Genomic DNA, 18,874 nt, shown 5'->3' on the forward strand with positions numbered 1-18,874 from the left:
CTCTGTGCTCCCTTATGCCATTCTCTGGCACAGTAGCCTCCCTCCGCAATTCATTTCCTCCTGTCCCTTTTTTCTTTGTCTCTTCTCCTCTCTACTCTGTCACATCTAGGTTAGTCTCTTTTCAAATTTATATGGTACAATATGGAAGAGACAGATTACATATGTAATCACCCGCAAGGTAATAGCCAACTAATTAAAACTGTCTTGTGATCTCAGATCAGATCTCTCTATATAGCAAGATGCCTTGTAAACTACTGAACACTGGTGTCTGTTTCAGGTAACTAAGAGTCAGACCAGCCAAGGTTCACCCAAATCTGTTTAACAACTTTGTTGTGAAAACAGTTATGATTGTTTGAACCATGGGAATATAGTATAACAAGGATTTGCTTCATATATGAAAAGGTAGGAGACTTCACCGTCTTTATTTTATTATTTATATCCCACCCTTTTTCCTTTTGCAAGGAACCCAAGGCAGCTTATGCGGTTCTTCTCTCCATTTTATCCTCACAACAACCCTGTGAGATAGGTTAAGCTGAGAGTTTGTGACTCGCCAAAAGTCACCCAGTGAACTTCATGGCCAAGTGAGGACATGGTCTCCTAAAGCCCAGTCCAATACTCAATCACTATAGCACCCCTCCATTCAAAAGCCAAAAAAGCGAATAAGAAATTTAACACTTATGGCACTCTGTAATCTGATTAGCACCAAACACAGGACAGAAGATAGCCAAGAAAAATGAATCACCTGAATCACCATCTCTGACACACTAAATACAAGGTTGTTGTTTATAGAATTCTGAAAGTCATTGTCTACCACCGAGCAACCTGGTGACCTCCATGTGTTAGATGGCAACTCCCATCATCTCAGCTAACAGCCAAGTTGACTGGGAATGATAGAAATGTCACCCAACACATCTGGACTGCACTGACTTGGAGAAGGCTGATTTAAATTGGAAGGATAATAATTATACCCTGCACCAAACTAGGTGATCAACTTAACGGCACTACACAGAAACTGTACAGAAGATATTTACTTTCAGTGACACTTAAATAATCACTGCCATCTTCAGTGATGTGAAATGTCCATGATGCACAAAGATGGGGCTGACTCATAAGCTCAGGAGACTATGGTTCATATAGTCCAGGAGGCTGTGGAATTTGCAATGTAGATTGTTAAAGTGCAGCTAATCACCTCCAAGGCCCATCTGGAACATATTAGTGAGGTGGGAGAAAGCTGTCCCCACAGCCAACTACCCTATCCAAGCTCTGCCAAAGGCAAGTCACAAAAGCTGTGAACAATCTTTGCCAATGCATAATGAGTGTGACTTCTTCAACAATGCTACTCCACACTTGCTCCAATTTAGCATGGATAGCCTGATAGTTGTACAACCCCCATGATCCCAGACAGCTTGGTCAGTAGTTGGGCTGGCTGGGGTGATGGAAGCTGAAGTCCAGCACTTCTGATCTAAGCTCAGGAAGCAGATACCTATGTTATCACCCCACCCACTGTTTCAGTCCCTGACACTGGCTGTAAAGCACTAGAAACTACAGATTAGCTTAATGCTGAAGAGATTGGTTCCTTAAGGTAAGGGTTATTCTCAAGGGGGAAAACCCCTTCATGGCCCCTTCCAAGCCTACTATTCCATGATTCTATGAAATCTAAGCAGACTTCCCTAATCTGTTGTCCTGCAGATGTGTTATGCTACAACTCCTAGCATTTCCTAGCCAATCCTGAGGAAGCTGGGAATTGTAGTCCAAAGCAACTACAGGGTACCGAGTTGGGGAAGTCTGATTTAGGGCCTGGGGAGTGGGCCCTGTTTGAGTCACCACTGCTATGAAGAAGAGACAATAGCCATAGAGTATCTAGTTCTCCAGCCACAATTGCTCCAGTTCTAAGAACTCCCCAGAGAGGTCCGCCTGGCACCGTCGTTATTTGTTTTTCGGCACCAGGACAAGACCTTTTTATTTAAACGTTATTTTAATTGTTAAATTTATTGATTTTATATTTATGCCGGGATGTCTCAAGATTTTATGTATTTGTACAGTTATTTATTTGTATTGGAAGCTGCCCCGAGGCTTTTGCGAATGGGACGGCATATAAGTGTTCCAAATAAATAAATACATACATACATACATACAAAACAGTGTATGCGACTTTCCCCATCTAGTTGCTGTGCAACATTTAATGAGCAACTGTTAAAGCACAGTAGCTACCACTGCCTTTTTAAAAAAAAATCTGATGTTATTGTGCATTACTTTTCCTTCTTACTGTACACCAATTCTGAACCTTAAATATTTTAGAGAAAAAAATCCTTTCCTAATAGAATGCATCATACAAGAAAGGGAAAATATTGCTGAGTAACAGAACATTACTGAGAGGCTGAAGTAGCTTTGCAATTTCTTTATTTTTTTTTAAGGACTAGTATAACAGGGGATGGGACCAGGACCTTTGGGAGCATTTTCATCCTATGGAAGCATCCTATGGTTGGCAAGTGTTTCCTCTTCTTCCTTTGCCATACTGTACACTGGCTTTCCCTAACCTGATGTCCTTCAGCTGTGTCCATCTACAATTCTACAGATTATGGAATGCACTCCCTGGAAAGGGGTGCCTGGTGCTGAGTTTATATTCTTTTCGGCACCATGTTAAAACCTTTTTATTTAATTGCTATTTTAAAAATTAATATTTTTAAAACCATTGCTCCTTTGTTTTTTGTTTTTATATATGGATTTTGTTACTGTTTATTGTTTTTAATTGTACGTTGTGAGCCGTCCCGAGATGCTGAGGCATGTGGTGACGACATATAAAAGTTTTAAATAATAAATAAATTCTCATCATCCCTAATCATGCCCCATGTTGGCCAGGGAAAGATAGGCATCATAACACAGCACATCTAGCTACAGAGCTGGAGAAGGCTATAACAGGCTAGCCAGAACAGGACACAAAACTATAAAGCAAGCTTGCAAATATCCTTGTGTGGAGTGCACTTCAGAAAACAGTGGAGGGTTCAATTTGCAATAAAGCAAACTAGGACCCACTACAGGGGATTGAAGTGTACCTGATACTTTACAATTGATATAATATTGGCTTCTGCTTCTGGTGAAAGATAAAAAACAGTCTCAATACTTAGTGACTCCATGTGACTCATAGAATCATACAGATGGAAGAAGCCTAGAAGGCCAGTGGGTCCAACCCTCTGCTCAATGCAGGACTTCCGTGTCCCATCCAGGGTTCTAATCCTGCTTAGCTTCCAAGATTAGGCAGAAAAGCACTAAGTTTGTCACAATGAGAAACAACATGAAATGTATGATGCACAGAAACCATGAAGAAGGCAGAGGAATCCAGCACTTCCAGGTGTTCCTCTCCTACATGTGAGAGGGAAGACATATATCATAGTGTAGTTCAGCAACAGTGAAATCCTGTACATTTCTACTCAGAGGTAAGCACTACAGAGCTCATCAGGTTAATTCCAGGCAAATTAATACAAAACTGTCACACCTTTCCTCCTCATCTAAATTGAGGAGGAAGTCCCACTGTGAGTTCATTGGGATTTTCAAGTCAACACTGTTTAGGACTGCAGTGCACATGTGAATGTTAGACCAATTGCTGTCTGTTTTCTCTGTCACCCTCAAAGAAGCTGTGTTTGCATTATTTATAGCAATAAATCAAACAAGACAGTTTTAAAACATCTTCAGAATTTTTTAAAAATGCATTTTTCATATGCGAATATTTTAAAAATCCCATTCTGCAATTTTAAATAGAATGACTGAGGGAAAGTATCCAATTTAATTTTATTCTCACAGCACATAAAATATACTTTTAATTAAACTGTTACTCTTCATTCTTCTTGTTCTCTTGTTATCCATACTTCTACATACCTTGGGGAGATATTTCTCTTTCTGGGCTTCACTAGCATTCCTCACTAACTGATTAATACAAAGATTGGAGTGAGCACCATAGCTTAGTGCAACAGCTGCTGAAACTCGAGACATTTCTTCCACCACCAATACATGATCCAGATATCCCATTGCAGATCCACCATATTCAGCTGGTAAGAAAAGAGGGGAGAGAGTATAGTACTGATAACTAGAATTAAAAGTTATGATGTACCTAAGGACATTTTTTCTTACATACACAGAACTAGAATTACAAATTTATGATGCACATAAGAACATTTTTTCTTACATCTACACAAGGGTACATCCCACAAGAACCCACTGTACTATGCTGTGGCACACACATCTAGTTTGTAGCACAGGTGAAAAGACTATGCAAAATTTCTTACATAAAGTAAATATTCATACAGAAAATGGTTTGGACCCAGACTTTTCTCATACTTAAAGTAAACACATTGATTTCTGTGACCTAGTTTGCACATAACAAATCGGTGCAAAGTCAAGTACAGATTGCCATTGAATTGTGGCTTGTCATTATATGTGAAATTTACATTTTGGTTTAACTATGGGTCCTTGAATATGAAGAAGCCAGAGTTCACAGCCCAATAACAAACTAGGAGCTTCTTGGGCTGCCTAACAACCTATAGTTAAACCATAGTGCAGGGTTTACACATAAATATAATTAACGATTCAACAACAATCTATAATTAAATTGATAGACTGGGTTGTCATTATGCACAAACAAGGCCAGTGGATCATGTAATCGCAGTGTATTTTCCATATATAAAGAATATACTTAGATGAGCTACAGATATAATGACCTGATCCGCATATATCAAACCATAAAAACTAGAGAAGAGTGATGGATCCATCTAGTCCAGCATTCTGTTCACACAATGGCCAACCAGATGCCCACAGGAAGTCCACAAATAGAAAACGAGTGCAATAGCATCCTCCCACCCACATTCCTCAGCAAGTGATGTGCATAGGTATATTGCCTGTGATACAGGAAGCAGCATATAGCTGAGTAGTACAGAGTAGTAGCTGTTGATAGCCTTCTCATACATGAACTTGTTCAACCCCCTTTTAAAGCCATCCAAATTGGTGGTCTCCACAACATCCAGTGGGAATAAATTCCATGAACTGACTAAGTACTATATGAAGAAGTAATTCCATTAAGCTGGCCTGATTCTCCTACCAATCAGCATGGATTCTTTTATGACAAGAGAGGGGAAAACCATCTCCGCACCCACTTTCTCCACACAATACATAATTATGCATACCTCTATCAAGTCTCCCTTTTTTCTAACCTAAACAATCCCAGATGCTGTAACCTTTGCTCATAAGGGAGTAGCTTCAGCCAGTTCATCATTTTAGTTCCACTTTTTTTGCACTTTTCCCAACTTTACAATATCCTTTGGTGACTAGAGCTGTACACAATATTCTAAGAGTGATCACACCATAGAACTGCATAAGTGAAGTACATCTTGGCAGTTTCATTTTCAGCTCTTCTCCTGATTATGCCTAATTGATTCATCATGGTTTACTGGATTACAGGATGTTATGTACAAAATAGGGACTATGGGTTAGTTTCTGTTTCAAAGAGCCTTGAAATAATGTTTGCCAGTAGTTTTAGGTTTTGGCCTCATCCCTTTTGCCTTTGACACCACACACCACTGGAATGCAACCCTTGAAAGCTTCTTCAAAATGGAAGTCAGCCCCTGGGTTGAAAGAGGTTCTAGATATCTGACCAAGACCAACTAATCACAAATAACTACTGTATAACTACTCCAACTGTCCTGTTTTATTTTGTTTTACTGCAGGTGTATATAGCTGTAACAGCTATTTCCACCTTGTAAAAAGTACCAATTGGACATGCTGTCAAGAGCTGAGACAGGATGAATATATGCTTACCTGGAGCAGTTATTCCCAGAACACCTAGGTCCCCCAGCTTCTTCCAGAACTCCTTCAAAGAACAGAACAAAGCTATTAATAAGGTTCTGGTCTGTGATGACAGCATGCAAATAATTTTTACTGCATCAACTTAGTTGCCGTGCAAGGAAAGGACTGATGAAATAATGATTGCCTTGGAATCTACTGTGAATTAGAAGGTTAAAGCCAGCTTCATATCCATTTAATCTTTCATTTTTTAAACAACTAACTTGTTTTATACTACTTCCTTGCAATTCTGGCTGCAGCTACCCACCTTTTTTCTTCAAGATAATGAACAACATAACCCAGAATAAATTAACACATGAACTGTTTTGCTTAAATTACAAGCCCTGTGGTTCTTCTGGAGTCTCACTTGACAGAATTCTGGTGCAAGTCTAATGCCAGCACTGTAAAATTGCTATGCATGCAATCATTAGCTCACAAGATATGAAGAATGTTTATATAGCTACATTTTCCATGAGGTGATACCCACTAGCCAAGACTTGAAGTTTGCATTACACCTCCAGCTAACAGACTGGAGCCTCTGCGTCAGAAGGTTATTGTGTATAAAGTGTCTACAAAATTACACCCTTGCTGATGCTTCATGCAGAAATTGTTACACCCCTTAAACTTACCACAGGTAATGAGGTGGGGATGCTTTAGAGGGCTGCCTTTTCTTTTTCCAAAGCTTTTAAGACAACAAATAGCTAATCTGCATGCAGAGAGAAAGTAAAACTTTGTATGTTCTAGTAATAACTAGTGTAGACTCATTTTCCAAGGCTTATTTGCTGTCACATCATCTGTTTTACTCAGTCTTCATTCAAGTACATTTATATAGACCTTTTGCCTTGATTTTATTAGAAAGGCCACTTTTCCAGACAAGAGCTTAATTTCAGCACATATCTGGAATAAAGGATACCATCTCCTTCTACAAAGCTAGTTTTTTCACCTGCCTATTGTTTTGCCATTGTTCCATCTGCTTTCATTGTTTGTGTACAGCTAGGACAAGCTTGGTTTAACTACAGCTGCACAAAGGAATTACAGTGGGCAGAAAAGTACATCTTTGGTTGTTTTGGATTTCAAATCCCAGCATTCCTGACCACTGGTCATACTGGCAAGGTTTTCTGAAAGTTGAAATCCAAAACTCCTGGGACTGTCCCTTTGGTTCTCCTTTGATTTACAGTGCAGCAAAAGAGCAATTTGGCAAACCCTACCTATCTTTGGAAAGGACCAAGCCCTATTCTTGTAAGCAGGTAAACTGCAAACTGAACCTTCCCTTATCACCAATGCAGCATTCTTTTTACAGCTATAAAGAACCATGGATACTTATCCCTATTGTTGCTGCCTTCTGAAATAAAAAGAACATCCTGTATAGTTAACAGCACTGCATTGCTCTTTGCCCTGGCTGGAATCAGAGGACTTCAGCCAGGTTGTTCTAGGAGCAGGATAAGCACTACGATGCAAAGCAGGATGCAAGGCACTGCCTCTTAAATTGTGGGCCAACTCCGTCTGAAGGTGCTGGGGAGACGCATGAAGTTCCAGAGAGGAAGAGGAAATTGTAAAAAGAATAACCAACGATACCTTTCTTCCATGCACATACTACTACTACTGCCACCACCACCATCAGAACTACTGTGTTACCTATGGAAGCTGCAGAGAAGAACATTTACACCAGTTTTTCTTCCTGCCTGGCTGCTGCTTTCATGGAATAATTTGGGGTCTATCCTAGTCTTCCTGGAATGCCATGCATAATCCACACATTCTGTTTACATGAGGTTGAGCTTGGATATGGTATAAGGGCCCAATCTGATAACCCTCAAATCCAGCTTGGTCAAGGAGCAGGCAAGTGGTATGATGAAGTTTCTCCAACATCAAAGACAGAGAGTTCACAAAGCAGACTGTTAGACTAGATACTAGCAATAAGAGTGACAAAGACAGTCCTAGGTTACTTATGCATGATATCAGTCCAAAGGTCAAAGGAAGCACAGTTTTGAGACTAGGAATTGAAGTAAGCTGTTGTTTCAGCACCTGATAGGACACCATGACATCTTACGTGCTGGAACCTCCAAAGTGCCACTCAGGAATTAGCTGCATCACATTAGAGGCTTCTGTGAAGTTGTCCTCATGAGACATGACCTGCACAAGGAGCCGCATATTCATGAGCAGCATCCATTTCTAAACTGGCACTCCACATGTGGGTTCTTCTGTTCTAGTCTACTACTTCAGATACCTCTGTTCTCAGGGACTAGGGCGTTGGCTCTGCTTAACTGGTAGAGTTCCTCAAATCTTGTGGGATTGGATTTGAAGCCATCTCTACAAGGGCCCAGGTTCCTCCTGGCTGCTCTGTGGAGCTCCTCATCTCTAGAAGTTAAAGCTCCATGCTTTTAGGAGGATTCCTTCCGGAGGCGGGGGGGGGGGGGATGACATAGAGTTGCTGTTACCAGGCATGTAGCTCTAAGCCTAAATTCTGCTGAAGAGATGACTCCAAGAGGGTTGGTAGAAGGCTAAGTTTAAAAAGAGGTCAGAAAAATGAGAAATGTGGTCACGCTTTAAGTTAAGGGCAGGATGATGATGACGACAACGATGACAACATTTGTATTCCTCTCCCAGCCCACAGCTAGCATGTTACATTGCTGCAATACAGGAGCAAAATGGCAAATCCTTTTGCTGACAATGCAGTTAAAAGTCAACCTTTTAATCAAGCGTAAAAGAATGAACTATATTCTGCAGTAGCTTGAATTTATTATAACTTCTTCAACTGCCTATATTTTGACAATAATAGGACAATACTTTTGTTAAAGAGTCTTCCCTGCAGTCTTGTATTTAAGAACTCAGCTGGAAGGCACAGCTGATGAAAAACTGCTTTCAAGTTAAGTGCATGGAATTACATGCAGCCAAATGAGTAGGTTGGAGAAGAGATGGAGTTGGACTTTGTCCCCCTTTTGCAGTCAACAGAGAGAAAAAGTGGGCTGTCAGAAAACAGAAGCCCTCCATTCCAAAACTAGCATACCAATTCAGCAAGCTACTGGTAGAGGGGTGATCTTGGCTGCCTCCTCTATTAGGCCTCAAAAGACTAATAAAAAATTGGGTAGGCTAGTAACTTTTTCAGGCTTATTTACACAGGTACCTAAGTGAAAAAGTTATTTTGTATGCTTGAAGGGCTGCAAATTGTACCTCCATGAAATAAATAGTATTATCTGTATTAGTAACCAATGATACTTTACGTACGGTTGGGAACTGGTTACTGTTCCAAGCTTCCCTGATCAATAATACTATATAATTCAATTACACATGCCTACAGTGTCCAAAATCGGTTTCGTAAAAGGCTGTTGTAAACATTTTAAAGCAATTCTCTGTGCAATAAAGAAGATGCCCAAAGCTCTTGAAGATATGAGCTTTCAAAGCACTGCAAGGCTTATAAAAGGCAACACTGAGAAACAGCACATTCCATAAAAATGCCTCTTGCTCATCAAATTTACAGGTACTATTAGATAGAATGTATTAAATTCCATGTCCTAGAAGCCCAAGATTGTTAACAGGCAACTCTTCACAGCCAGCAGAAGGTTCCAAGAAAACATTTAGGTGCTAAAAAGAAGTCCCACATGTAACAGGAACAGAAATCTTTGAAAGTATTCAATGAGAAAGAAATTCCAAAGATTCTTATTTTGGTTTTGATGAAACAGATGCTCCCCATGCATTTAGTTAGCTTTGATCTCTCTAACAGGCATGTCATAATGCTCTCAAATCCTTTATTTTTTGTATTTTAAATTTATGTATAAGTACTCCACAAATCCATGGTTTATAGCAAACTATGGAAAATAGCAAAAGCACTTACCCTCATACCTTTGAATTCATTCTGCTGATCAATTTCTTGGGCCTTTGGAGCCAAGTGCTCCTGACAGAATTTGATCAAAGTCTGCCTGAGCTGTTAGAAACAGGATAAAATATATTATAAACTACAGTTTCTAATTTCTTCCCTTCATATGCTATCACACACTTTTCCTAGCAGAACTTTTCTTTGACATCTAAAGCCAACTACGAAATACTCAAATCGCTAATTATTATCAATATAGCTACTTCATGCTGTGATGACCAGACACCTACCAAGTTACTGACAAAGTATGTCCAGTGCAAAGTAAATATATAATTGCAGCTGTTTTCAAATTGGTTTTAACCAGCTTTTAATATTGTCCATGGGGTCGCGATGGGTTGGACGCGACTTCATGACTAACAACAATTTCCAATGTATATATTTTAATTGTTATTGTTTTAATTTATTGTGTATTTTATTATGTTGTGAGCCGCCCCGAGGCTACGGCAAGGGGCGGCATAGAAATGTTTTAATAAATAAATAAATAAATAAAATATCAAAAACTTTAAAAAGTTCACACTAACATCCAGCTGCTCCTGTAATGTCAATGATGAATATTATAAAGTACAAGAAAGAAATCAATCTAACATATTGGACATTTTATGGCCCTCCAGGTGTTTTGGCTTATAACTTTCTTCAGTCCTAGCCAGTATGGACACTGAGGAGAGTTACAGGTCAAAACATCCAGAGGGCCATATGTTGTCCACCCTTCTTTTAAAGGTATCCAGCAAAAATATTACAAAGCCAGTCCAAGGATAGCTACTGTATTTCCCTGAAAATAAGACCTAACTGGAAAATAAGCCCTAGCATGATTTTTCAGGATGCTCATAGTATAAGCCCTACCCCAAAAATAAGTCCCAGTTAAGACTGTCAGCCGGATAGATACATTTAGTCCATCCATTGCAACACACGACTGATGTATTGAATTATAAAATAATATTAATATATTATTAAATAGAAATAATATTATTGACATTAATACTTAAAATAAATGATAATATAAATTATAATTAAGTATTTGTACTTAATTGGGCGCCAAGTGGGCGCCTTTGGACAAGAGGTAAACAAACGCCTATGTAAACAGATGAACTCGAGATTTATTGCCAAATGACCAGTCGGCATACAGACACAATGCACAAATAACACGTGCACTTGATAACAAACAGACGTGTTTCATAATTCAATATGTTGTGTGTTGTAACAGACGTACTTAATGCACTTGTGTGTTGCCACTCTTGTCTCGTAAGTCATCAATTAACACTTGATTTAAAGGGAGTAATATTTTGACCCCAGACAAGATGAGTACAAAAAGAAAGAGCTATTTGTAAAGTACAAGAAAGGAATCATGGAGCACTCTTGGGGAAGGAATCTTACAGCTTTCATAAGAAAAAATAAGATATCACCTGAAAATAAGCCCAAACGCATCTTTTGGAGCAAAAATTAATATAAGACCTGTTCTTATTTTTCAGGAGACACAGTATACAGAACTCATGGCTGAAGATGCAGTGTTGTTACAAAGTTGGGACTTTGCTGAATGTTAGGGTTGTAAAATGTATGAAGTCTTTGGTAACCAGTTAACTATTTATAGAAGATTAATACACTTCAAACATAACATATACTAAAAATTGTTTTCAGTTGAGGTTTGAGTCTTAGTTTTGTGTTAATAAGAATTAGTATGGGAAAATACATGGACCCACTTTTCATTTTCATCATAAAATATGAAAGCTTACAATCATACATATTTTCTTGTTATTATAAGAGGACCAGTAATGATACAATTCTATACATGTTTAGACCAAAAGAAGTCCTAGAACTCCTAGCATTCCCCAGATAGAATGGTTGGCTGGGAAATGATGCAAGTTATAGGACTTTTTTCTGTCCAAACATGCATAAGATTGTGACTTTAATATCCAGAAGTATTAATATTTTAGCAGGAAATATTTCCAAATCATTTTTATATTTGAAGATTTCAAGTCCTAATACTCTAAAAATAGCACTTTCATCTAAGTATCAAGCTATTATTTGTCATTAAACTTTTAAAAGTTTTCTCACTTTTTTTAAGGCAGACAGGTTAGCAATATTTCAACAATTTCCAGCAATTTTAATACAGGTATTCTTTTAAAACCCTTCACATATTCCTATTTGCATTTCAAATAACATCAGACTCTATGAAATGATTAACCTCAGAATATGCACCACAACATAGTTACACATTCTCATGGTTACAAAATTTACAAATGTCATGTCCAATCCAGCTAGATAAACCAAATCAAGCAACCTACTTCTACTTTACAAATGTTACAACTGGGTTCTGATAATTGTGGGCTCAAATGCATTGTTAGTGTGTTGTGGCTCAGACCCCATTTCTGCTTTGTTATTGTTAGTTGCATTGTGCCTCCATGGACAACATTCCTCCAGGCCTTCCTGTCCTCCAACATCCTCCAGAGTCCACTTAAGCTCACACCGACTGCTTCAGTAACTCCATCTAGTCACCTCATTCTCTGCCATCTCCTTCTTCTTTTGCCCCCAGTTGTTCCCAGCATTAGGCTCTTCTCCAGGCAGTCCTTCCTTCTCATTAGGTGAGTTTCATCTTCACTATCTGACCTTCTAAAGAGCAGTCAGGGTTGATCTCCTCTAAGACTGACTGGTTTGAGCTCCCTGCAGTCCAAGGGACTCGCAGGAATCTTCACCAGCACCACAATTCTTTGGCACTCAGCCTTCCTTATGGTCCAGCTTTCACAGCCACACATTGCAACTGGGAAAACCATAGCCTTGACTATACAAACGTTTGCCAGAAGGGTGATATCTCTGCTTTTTAGTATGCTGTCTAGATTTGCCATAGCTTTCCTCCCAAGGAGCAAGCGTCTTTTAATTTCTTGGCTGCAGTCTCCATCTGTGGTGATCTTGGAGCCCAGGAAAATAAAATCTGTCACTACCTCCATTTCTTCCCCATCTATTTGCAAGGAAGTGAGAGGACCAGATGCCATGATCTTAGTTTTCTTAATGTTGAGTTTCAAGCCAACTTTTGCGCTTTCCTCCTTCACCCACATCAAGAGGCTCTTTAGTTCCTCTTCACTTTCTGCCATTAGAGTGGTATCATCTGCATATCTGAGGTTGTTGATATTTCTCCTGGCAATCTTAATTCCAGCTTGTGATTCATCTAGCCCTGCCTTTCTCATGATGTGCTCTGCATATAAGTTAAACAGGCAGGGCGACAGTATATGGCCTTGCTGAACTCCTTTCTCAATTTGGAACCAATCAGTGGTTCTGTGTCCAGTTTGATTATTTAATCAAACTGTTTGATTATTTAATCAAACTGTTTGATTTAATCTGTTTGATTATTTGTTGTTACAGGTCAGCCCTTTAGATTTAGAAAGAACCCTACAAGAGGGGAAGGATTAAATTCCATCTGCATGAATGCATTTTATAAGAGGGAAAAACCCAACCACTATCACATTTGCTTTGGCAATTGTTGGCTACAAAGAGGGATAAAATAATGGAATGTTATCACTTTTTCAGTATATTTATTGGAGAAGTTCAGGTGTTTACTTGCATTAGTGACTGTAAATAAAGGCTAAAAAATGGCAGCTAATCTGAATTAATAGAAATGATATGCATAAATTTGTACCTGCAGGAAAATTAAGCAAAATAAAATGCTGAAAAAAATGTCTTTCACCTAGGTGCTACACTTATTTGTTCTAAAGGTATACCAGTCTGTTTTAAGCCTATGGAACTGTTGTGGGTGGCCTTTTCCTTTTGCTTTTTAAAGAAAGGACAACAGTAAACTGATGAACATCTATGGAGAGTGTGAGTGTGCATACATAAAATGGTTCCAAGCCTATCCACAGGTTACCCTCAGATTCAGAAACCTTACCACCACTATCTCAGAAATATGCTATGGTGATTCAGAGTTAAGGAGAGGGGAAGGCATTCTGTAGCAGCTCAACAGCAGTCATAAGAATAGCCATTCTGGGTAAGATTAAAAAACCTATCTGGTCCAGCACAGCAGCCAACCTGATGACTGTAGACATCATAAGCAAGGCATAGACACAACAGCACTCTCCTCCACACATTCCCCAATAACTGGCATTCACAAGCACATTGCTTTGGCACTGAAGGAAATACATAGCTGTTTAGACTAGTGGCTACTGATAGCCATAGACAAGCCTTCCCAAACCAGGTGCCTCCTAATTGTTTTGCAATGCAACTGCCTGCATTCCTAACCACTGCCCATGCTTGACAGAACTTGAAGTCCAAAACATTTGGAAGGCTGCCTTACATAAGTTAATGGAGGATAATACCCTTGTAAAGTCATCCAAGTTAGCTGCCCTCATTTCAACTGGTGGCAGCAAATCCCAGTTTGTCCTGTATGCAGAAGTGCATCCCTTTATCTGATCTGAATCTCTCAGTACTCAGGTTCATGGCATGATGGTGACTGTAGATTCTAACAGTCGCCAACAACAACCCTATGCATTTTCTATACACTAAGCCTAACTGAATACACCTCTATATTGTCACTTCCTTGCTTTTCATTTTTAAGCTAAAAAGCCCCTTGATCATGTTGATTTCTCTCTTCTGTGCCTTTTCCAACTGTACGATATCCTTTCTGAGGTGAAGCGACAAGTACCGCACGGGACATCCCAAGCGGGGTCGCGCCACAGATATGGGAAGACACTGGCGGCTTTATTCTCGTGCCCTTCCCTAACCGATATGGGATATGACTTTTTCAGGACACAAGGGTCAATCTCCAAATTACGAACTCTTTTTCCGCGTCTTTGTGATTACTACTCCATATGTTGCACGGCCGAGTATTGACATTCACAACAGCTCCTGAGAAGGGGGCTTGAGACGGGGCCCCTGCCGTCCGAGCGCTCAAAGGAGGTGGGACAGCGCAAGCAGCCCACCTCAGAAGCGCACGGCGAGGGCTGCACGAAGCAAGCAAAGGGCCCAGCCAGGCGACTTTCTTTTCCATGCGACCAGGGCTCGGCCCGTTGTACCTGCTGTTGCTGCTCGTTCAGCCCATTCACCGTATCGTCCACGGGGACTATAGCGCTTCCTCGGCGCGGCTGCCACACTCGGCCCAAGAAGCGCCGTCGGGTCCAGGCGGACACCGCGTTCTTCGCCAGAGTAGAAGCCGCCATCTCGCTCTCGCCACGGCTCGGCGGCCACCGCGACGGAGACGGGACAAGCTCGCGCAGCTACTCTCCGCCAATCAGCGCGGGAGGGCGGGTGGATGACCGTCCAGTGGGCGCTTCAGAAATGAGGGCAGAGCAGCCAATCGCAGCAAGGCCACCGCCTCCCTCCAGGCGCCAGGCTTTTCAGGAAAGCTTTGCTGTGCAGTAGCGAGGTGTCCGGTATCGAGGAGCAAGCTGCAGTTTGCGCTATGACAGGCGTTGAAAGCGTTCCCCGGGATCCTCGTTGCTTCTCTACCTTCTGCCGTTCCTTTTCGCTAGTTTCATATTTTACCTTATGAAGCTTTGTTGTGCATATGAATTACTTACTTTTCGATGCCACCCCCTGCCCCCGGCTGTCTGGGCGGTTCACAAGTTAAAAACAAGGAGTATAAGCATGCAATGAAGGTCAGGAAAAATCCAGAAGCAATACAAATTTAAAATCCAGCAAGAAATTTAAAACGGACAGAAAGGCTTAGGCTTCTGCGAAAATAAGGTCTTCGTGTGGCACTGGAGCCTCCCTGGGAAGCTCAGAACTGGAGTAGCACAGAGGAAAACGTCATCTTAGGAGTCACCTACCTCGCTTCCTTTGACAGGGACTCCTGAAGGTCTGATAATGATTTTAGAGTCTGGATGGAGAATTTAATGGGCTTTACTCATTTCTGCTATATGTAGCAGAGTAAAATGTACCAGATGACTTGCCCATGCACAAGAAGTTTGATCAAAGGTTTCAGAAAGGAAAGATAAACCCAGTGCCCTTGGGTTGAAAGCACTGCTCCTTATGACAACAGAACCAGGTTAACAGTACAATCCTATACATATCTGTATAGAATATCTGTATAACAGAATCAAACCCTATGGTATTCAAAGGAAACCCGCTTACAGAGCAGCATGCAGAGAACTGCAGCCCAAGGACATGTTGATTCCAGTGCCAGCTCTGAAAAGGGTGAGTATGGTCTTTTTTCTTGTAGCAAACAGGACAGGCATCCATTTGATCTCTTTTCTTCCTCCCCAAACCCCCATGCCCATCAACATCTGTATAAAGGCACCAAGAAGAGATGTGGGCTTTGTTATAACCATTATACTGACATCAAACTGATCTGCGTCTCTTTTAAACCTCTAAAACCAAGGATGGTGAAACTCCTGAACAAATGTGTATACATGTTAGGTACTGAGAAAGGGGAAGAGAACAAGCCAAAGTTTAAACTGGGAAAGACAGAGACTTTGTAAGTTGCAAAAAACAGCAGATCCTGACATTGGGTGTGACACTGATCCATGCTGGGGTTGCACTCCCTTAAAAATGCTAGGTGAACAGCATATAAATGCTCCTGACTTTGCTGTAGCCTGATTTACAGGCAGTAGTCCAGCCAGGAAGTGTATGCACAAGTGTAATTATATAATTATTCAGCTAGTGGACATAAAACCATTCAAGCCTGCAGTTTCAGAGGACTATCCTACAGATAAACATTAGCACCAGATGTATTTAACAAAATACAGAAATGGTTTAGATAAAGCCTTTAAAGAAAGCTTTGGCAATTGTGCTCTATAAAAAGGAAATAAGAGTCCTGAAATTTAAGAGATAGGAAATATTTCAACTCTATTAAATCAGATGCAGAACAAGCCCTATTTTTAATCCCCTCCCCCCACAAAAAAGGTCAGGTCACTCAAATAGTAACAGATACATTTTAGTTCCATATGGAAAGAAAGCAGCACGAAAGTCCCAGTCCTTTCTATGAGGAATTCAAGAGATTATCTTCTTGATCCAGTATTGCAAACAGATCTTCCATTTCTTTTTGAACAGACTGCTGCTGTTCTAAGAAGTGGTCTTGCTCCTCTTCTACTTGCTTCCATTTAGTCTGCATGCTCTATAGAAAAAGAAAAGTTGTAGCTATTATGCTACTTAAAAAAAATAACTTATGTTTTGAGTCAGGAGATATAAGGACACTTTCAAAAGTGGCTTGCTTTCATGGGGCCAAATAGCACAGGCTAGCTTCCTAACCTGGTACTCTTCAAATACTTTGGACATCCTCATCCTGCTTGGCCAGTGTTCAGGAATGCTGGGACATTTACTCAAAAAATCTGGATTGCATGAGCTTGAGGAAGGCTGGCACAGACCTTTCCTTTCTTGCAAAATAAATCAGAGGCTTGTGTATGGAAATTGTAAGCTTTATGTCCAAGCTTTTCCAAGCTATGTAGCAGTAGCAGGTAGGTAGGCACCCCACCACCCAATGACCTTCAGAAGAGGGTACTGTGTATGGTGTTGCCATGAAGATGCATGACTGAAGATTTGGGGGACAATGTTAAGACTTTAGAATGTTGTTTCTTGGTATCAATGAAGAGGGAAGGTAACCAGTTCCAGTTTTACCTGAAGATTTTCCATTTGCTTTTTAGCCATTTGGCTGAACAGTTCAAGATCAGCATTAAGCTGCTCTGACAAGACCTGAGAGGAAAAACAGAGCACCGGTTTTGTCAAATTTTAGTCCAGAGTCTGAGCTCTTCAAAATACAGCTCCTCAGTTATCAGACACTTATGACTAATTTACAAAACATGCTCGGCAGGAATGAGCAGGTAGGTTTTGCAGGGGGTGAATGGGATTAGGCAGAGAAAGCCCCACCATCAGACAGACCACAACAGCTGCTTCAGGCAACAGGTGGGAGGTGGAACAAGGGGTGGGGACGGGCAGAGGTTGGGTGCCAGGCAGTCTAAACTAGTCTGCTACCCTCAAGAGCAGCAGGGGCTGCTGTCCATTTATGTTGAAGGCAGCCTTAACTGCCAGTCCAGGCAGCTTCTCTAAATGTAATGAAATTAACTGTCTTGTCTTTTGCTTTGGGAAGAAAAAACATCTTGGACCAGTCCTGGGTTCAGGTTACCTACGTCCTCAGAAAAAAGAAACCAGTTCACTCACTGCTATTTCAGCCTGTATCTTCTTGTTCTCCTCTTCTTCTTTCCAAATATCTTCCCCTGTAACTTATTTTTAATTGATTTGTTACATTTCAGAGCCAGTTCCCAGCATTATCCCCTCAACTGACGAGAAGCATGGCTTCCAGTGCCACACATTTAAAAAACAGACAGCTGCAGGGTTGCTGTGTCACATGTCATTTGTAAGCATCAGATATGGAGTAGCATCTTATAACTCAAGAGTGTGATCTTGTGCAGATGGACTGCAGCTCAGCAAGAAAGCACATGCTTTACATGGGAAGATTCAATTCCCACCCTCTCCAGAAAAAGGAACAGCAAATACTTTTGTGCTACACCTCAGAAAGTTGCTGCCTGTCAACTGGTAATCCCGGGCTAAATTGACCAGTGGTTCCACTGTGGTGGCCCAGCTGGTGCCAAATCTGTCGTCTTTTTGGCACCAGCTTAAGATCGTGGTTTTTAACAACTTATTTGCCCACCCAGAGGCTTGAGAGCATTCACCAGGTGTTTTGCAGAGTCTTTTTCCCCACCACTTTTTGTTATTTCTTGCTGCTGTCTGTTTTCATTATTTTTTTGCTGTTTAAAACTTTTTAGTTTTTTTCTTATTTTATGATATGTACACAGTATTTTTATCATCGCTTTTAATGGACTGTGTCAACTGCCCAGAGAGCTTTGGCTGTGGGGAGCACAGAAATGCAATAGATAGATAAACATACATACAACATGGTAACTCTAATATTTAATATGTCTTTGAACCTCTGCTGAAATCCAGCTCATACCACTTTTTGTACATTCCTCCATACATACGCTAAGGCACACGGGAAATGGGACCATCTGCAGCTCTCAGTGTCACAACATCCTGCCCCAAATATGCACCATACATCAAGTGGGATCCCTGCAAAGGGGTACCTACAAGTGTACACTTGTAGGCATTCCATGCAATCAGGATTCTTGATCAACCAAACATTGCTACTTTCTTCCATCCATGTGAGTTTATGCATTGCAAAATTCATACACTGTAAACAGCTCAAGTTATTTCAGAAACTAGCATCTGAAGAGTTACAATTCCATTTACAAGTCTAGGGAGAAGTTG

General features: G+C 40.6%; 1 protein-coding gene and 1 long non-coding RNA gene across 2 annotated transcripts in view; both read right to left on the reverse strand.

The window, feature by feature from the left end:
* The window catches only part of IVD (isovaleryl-CoA dehydrogenase), a 31,568-nt gene extending 16,705 nt beyond the window's left edge, over nucleotides 1–14,863 (reverse strand). The window contains exons 1-4 of the mRNA XM_044436569.1: nucleotides 14,692–14,863; nucleotides 9,659–9,748; nucleotides 5,806–5,857; nucleotides 3,874–4,043 (exon numbers count right to left, since the gene is read on the reverse strand). Coding sequence (XP_044292504.1) covers nucleotides 3,874–4,043; nucleotides 5,806–5,857; nucleotides 9,659–9,748; nucleotides 14,692–14,835 — 456 coding nt within the window. The 5' untranslated portion in view covers nucleotides 14,836–14,863. The remainder of the gene's footprint in view (nucleotides 1–3,873; nucleotides 4,044–5,805; nucleotides 5,858–9,658; nucleotides 9,749–14,691) is intronic.
* Nucleotides 14,864–16,537: 1,674 nt separating this feature from the next.
* LOC123026778 lies at nucleotides 16,538–18,259 on the reverse strand. Its single transcript, XR_006415382.1, has 3 exons — nucleotides 17,771–18,259; nucleotides 17,231–17,305; nucleotides 16,538–16,730 (listed from the first exon to the last, which is right to left on the reverse strand). It is a non-coding gene; the product is annotated as an uncharacterized LOC123026778 (long non-coding RNA).
* Between the last annotated feature and the right edge of the window lie 615 nt (nucleotides 18,260–18,874).

This window comes from Varanus komodoensis, unplaced genomic scaffold, assembly GCF_004798865.1.
Source record: "Varanus komodoensis strain SLA01 unplaced genomic scaffold, ASM479886v1 scaffold3, whole genome shotgun sequence".
NCBI lineage: Eukaryota > Metazoa > Chordata > Lepidosauria > Squamata > Varanidae > Varanus > Varanus komodoensis.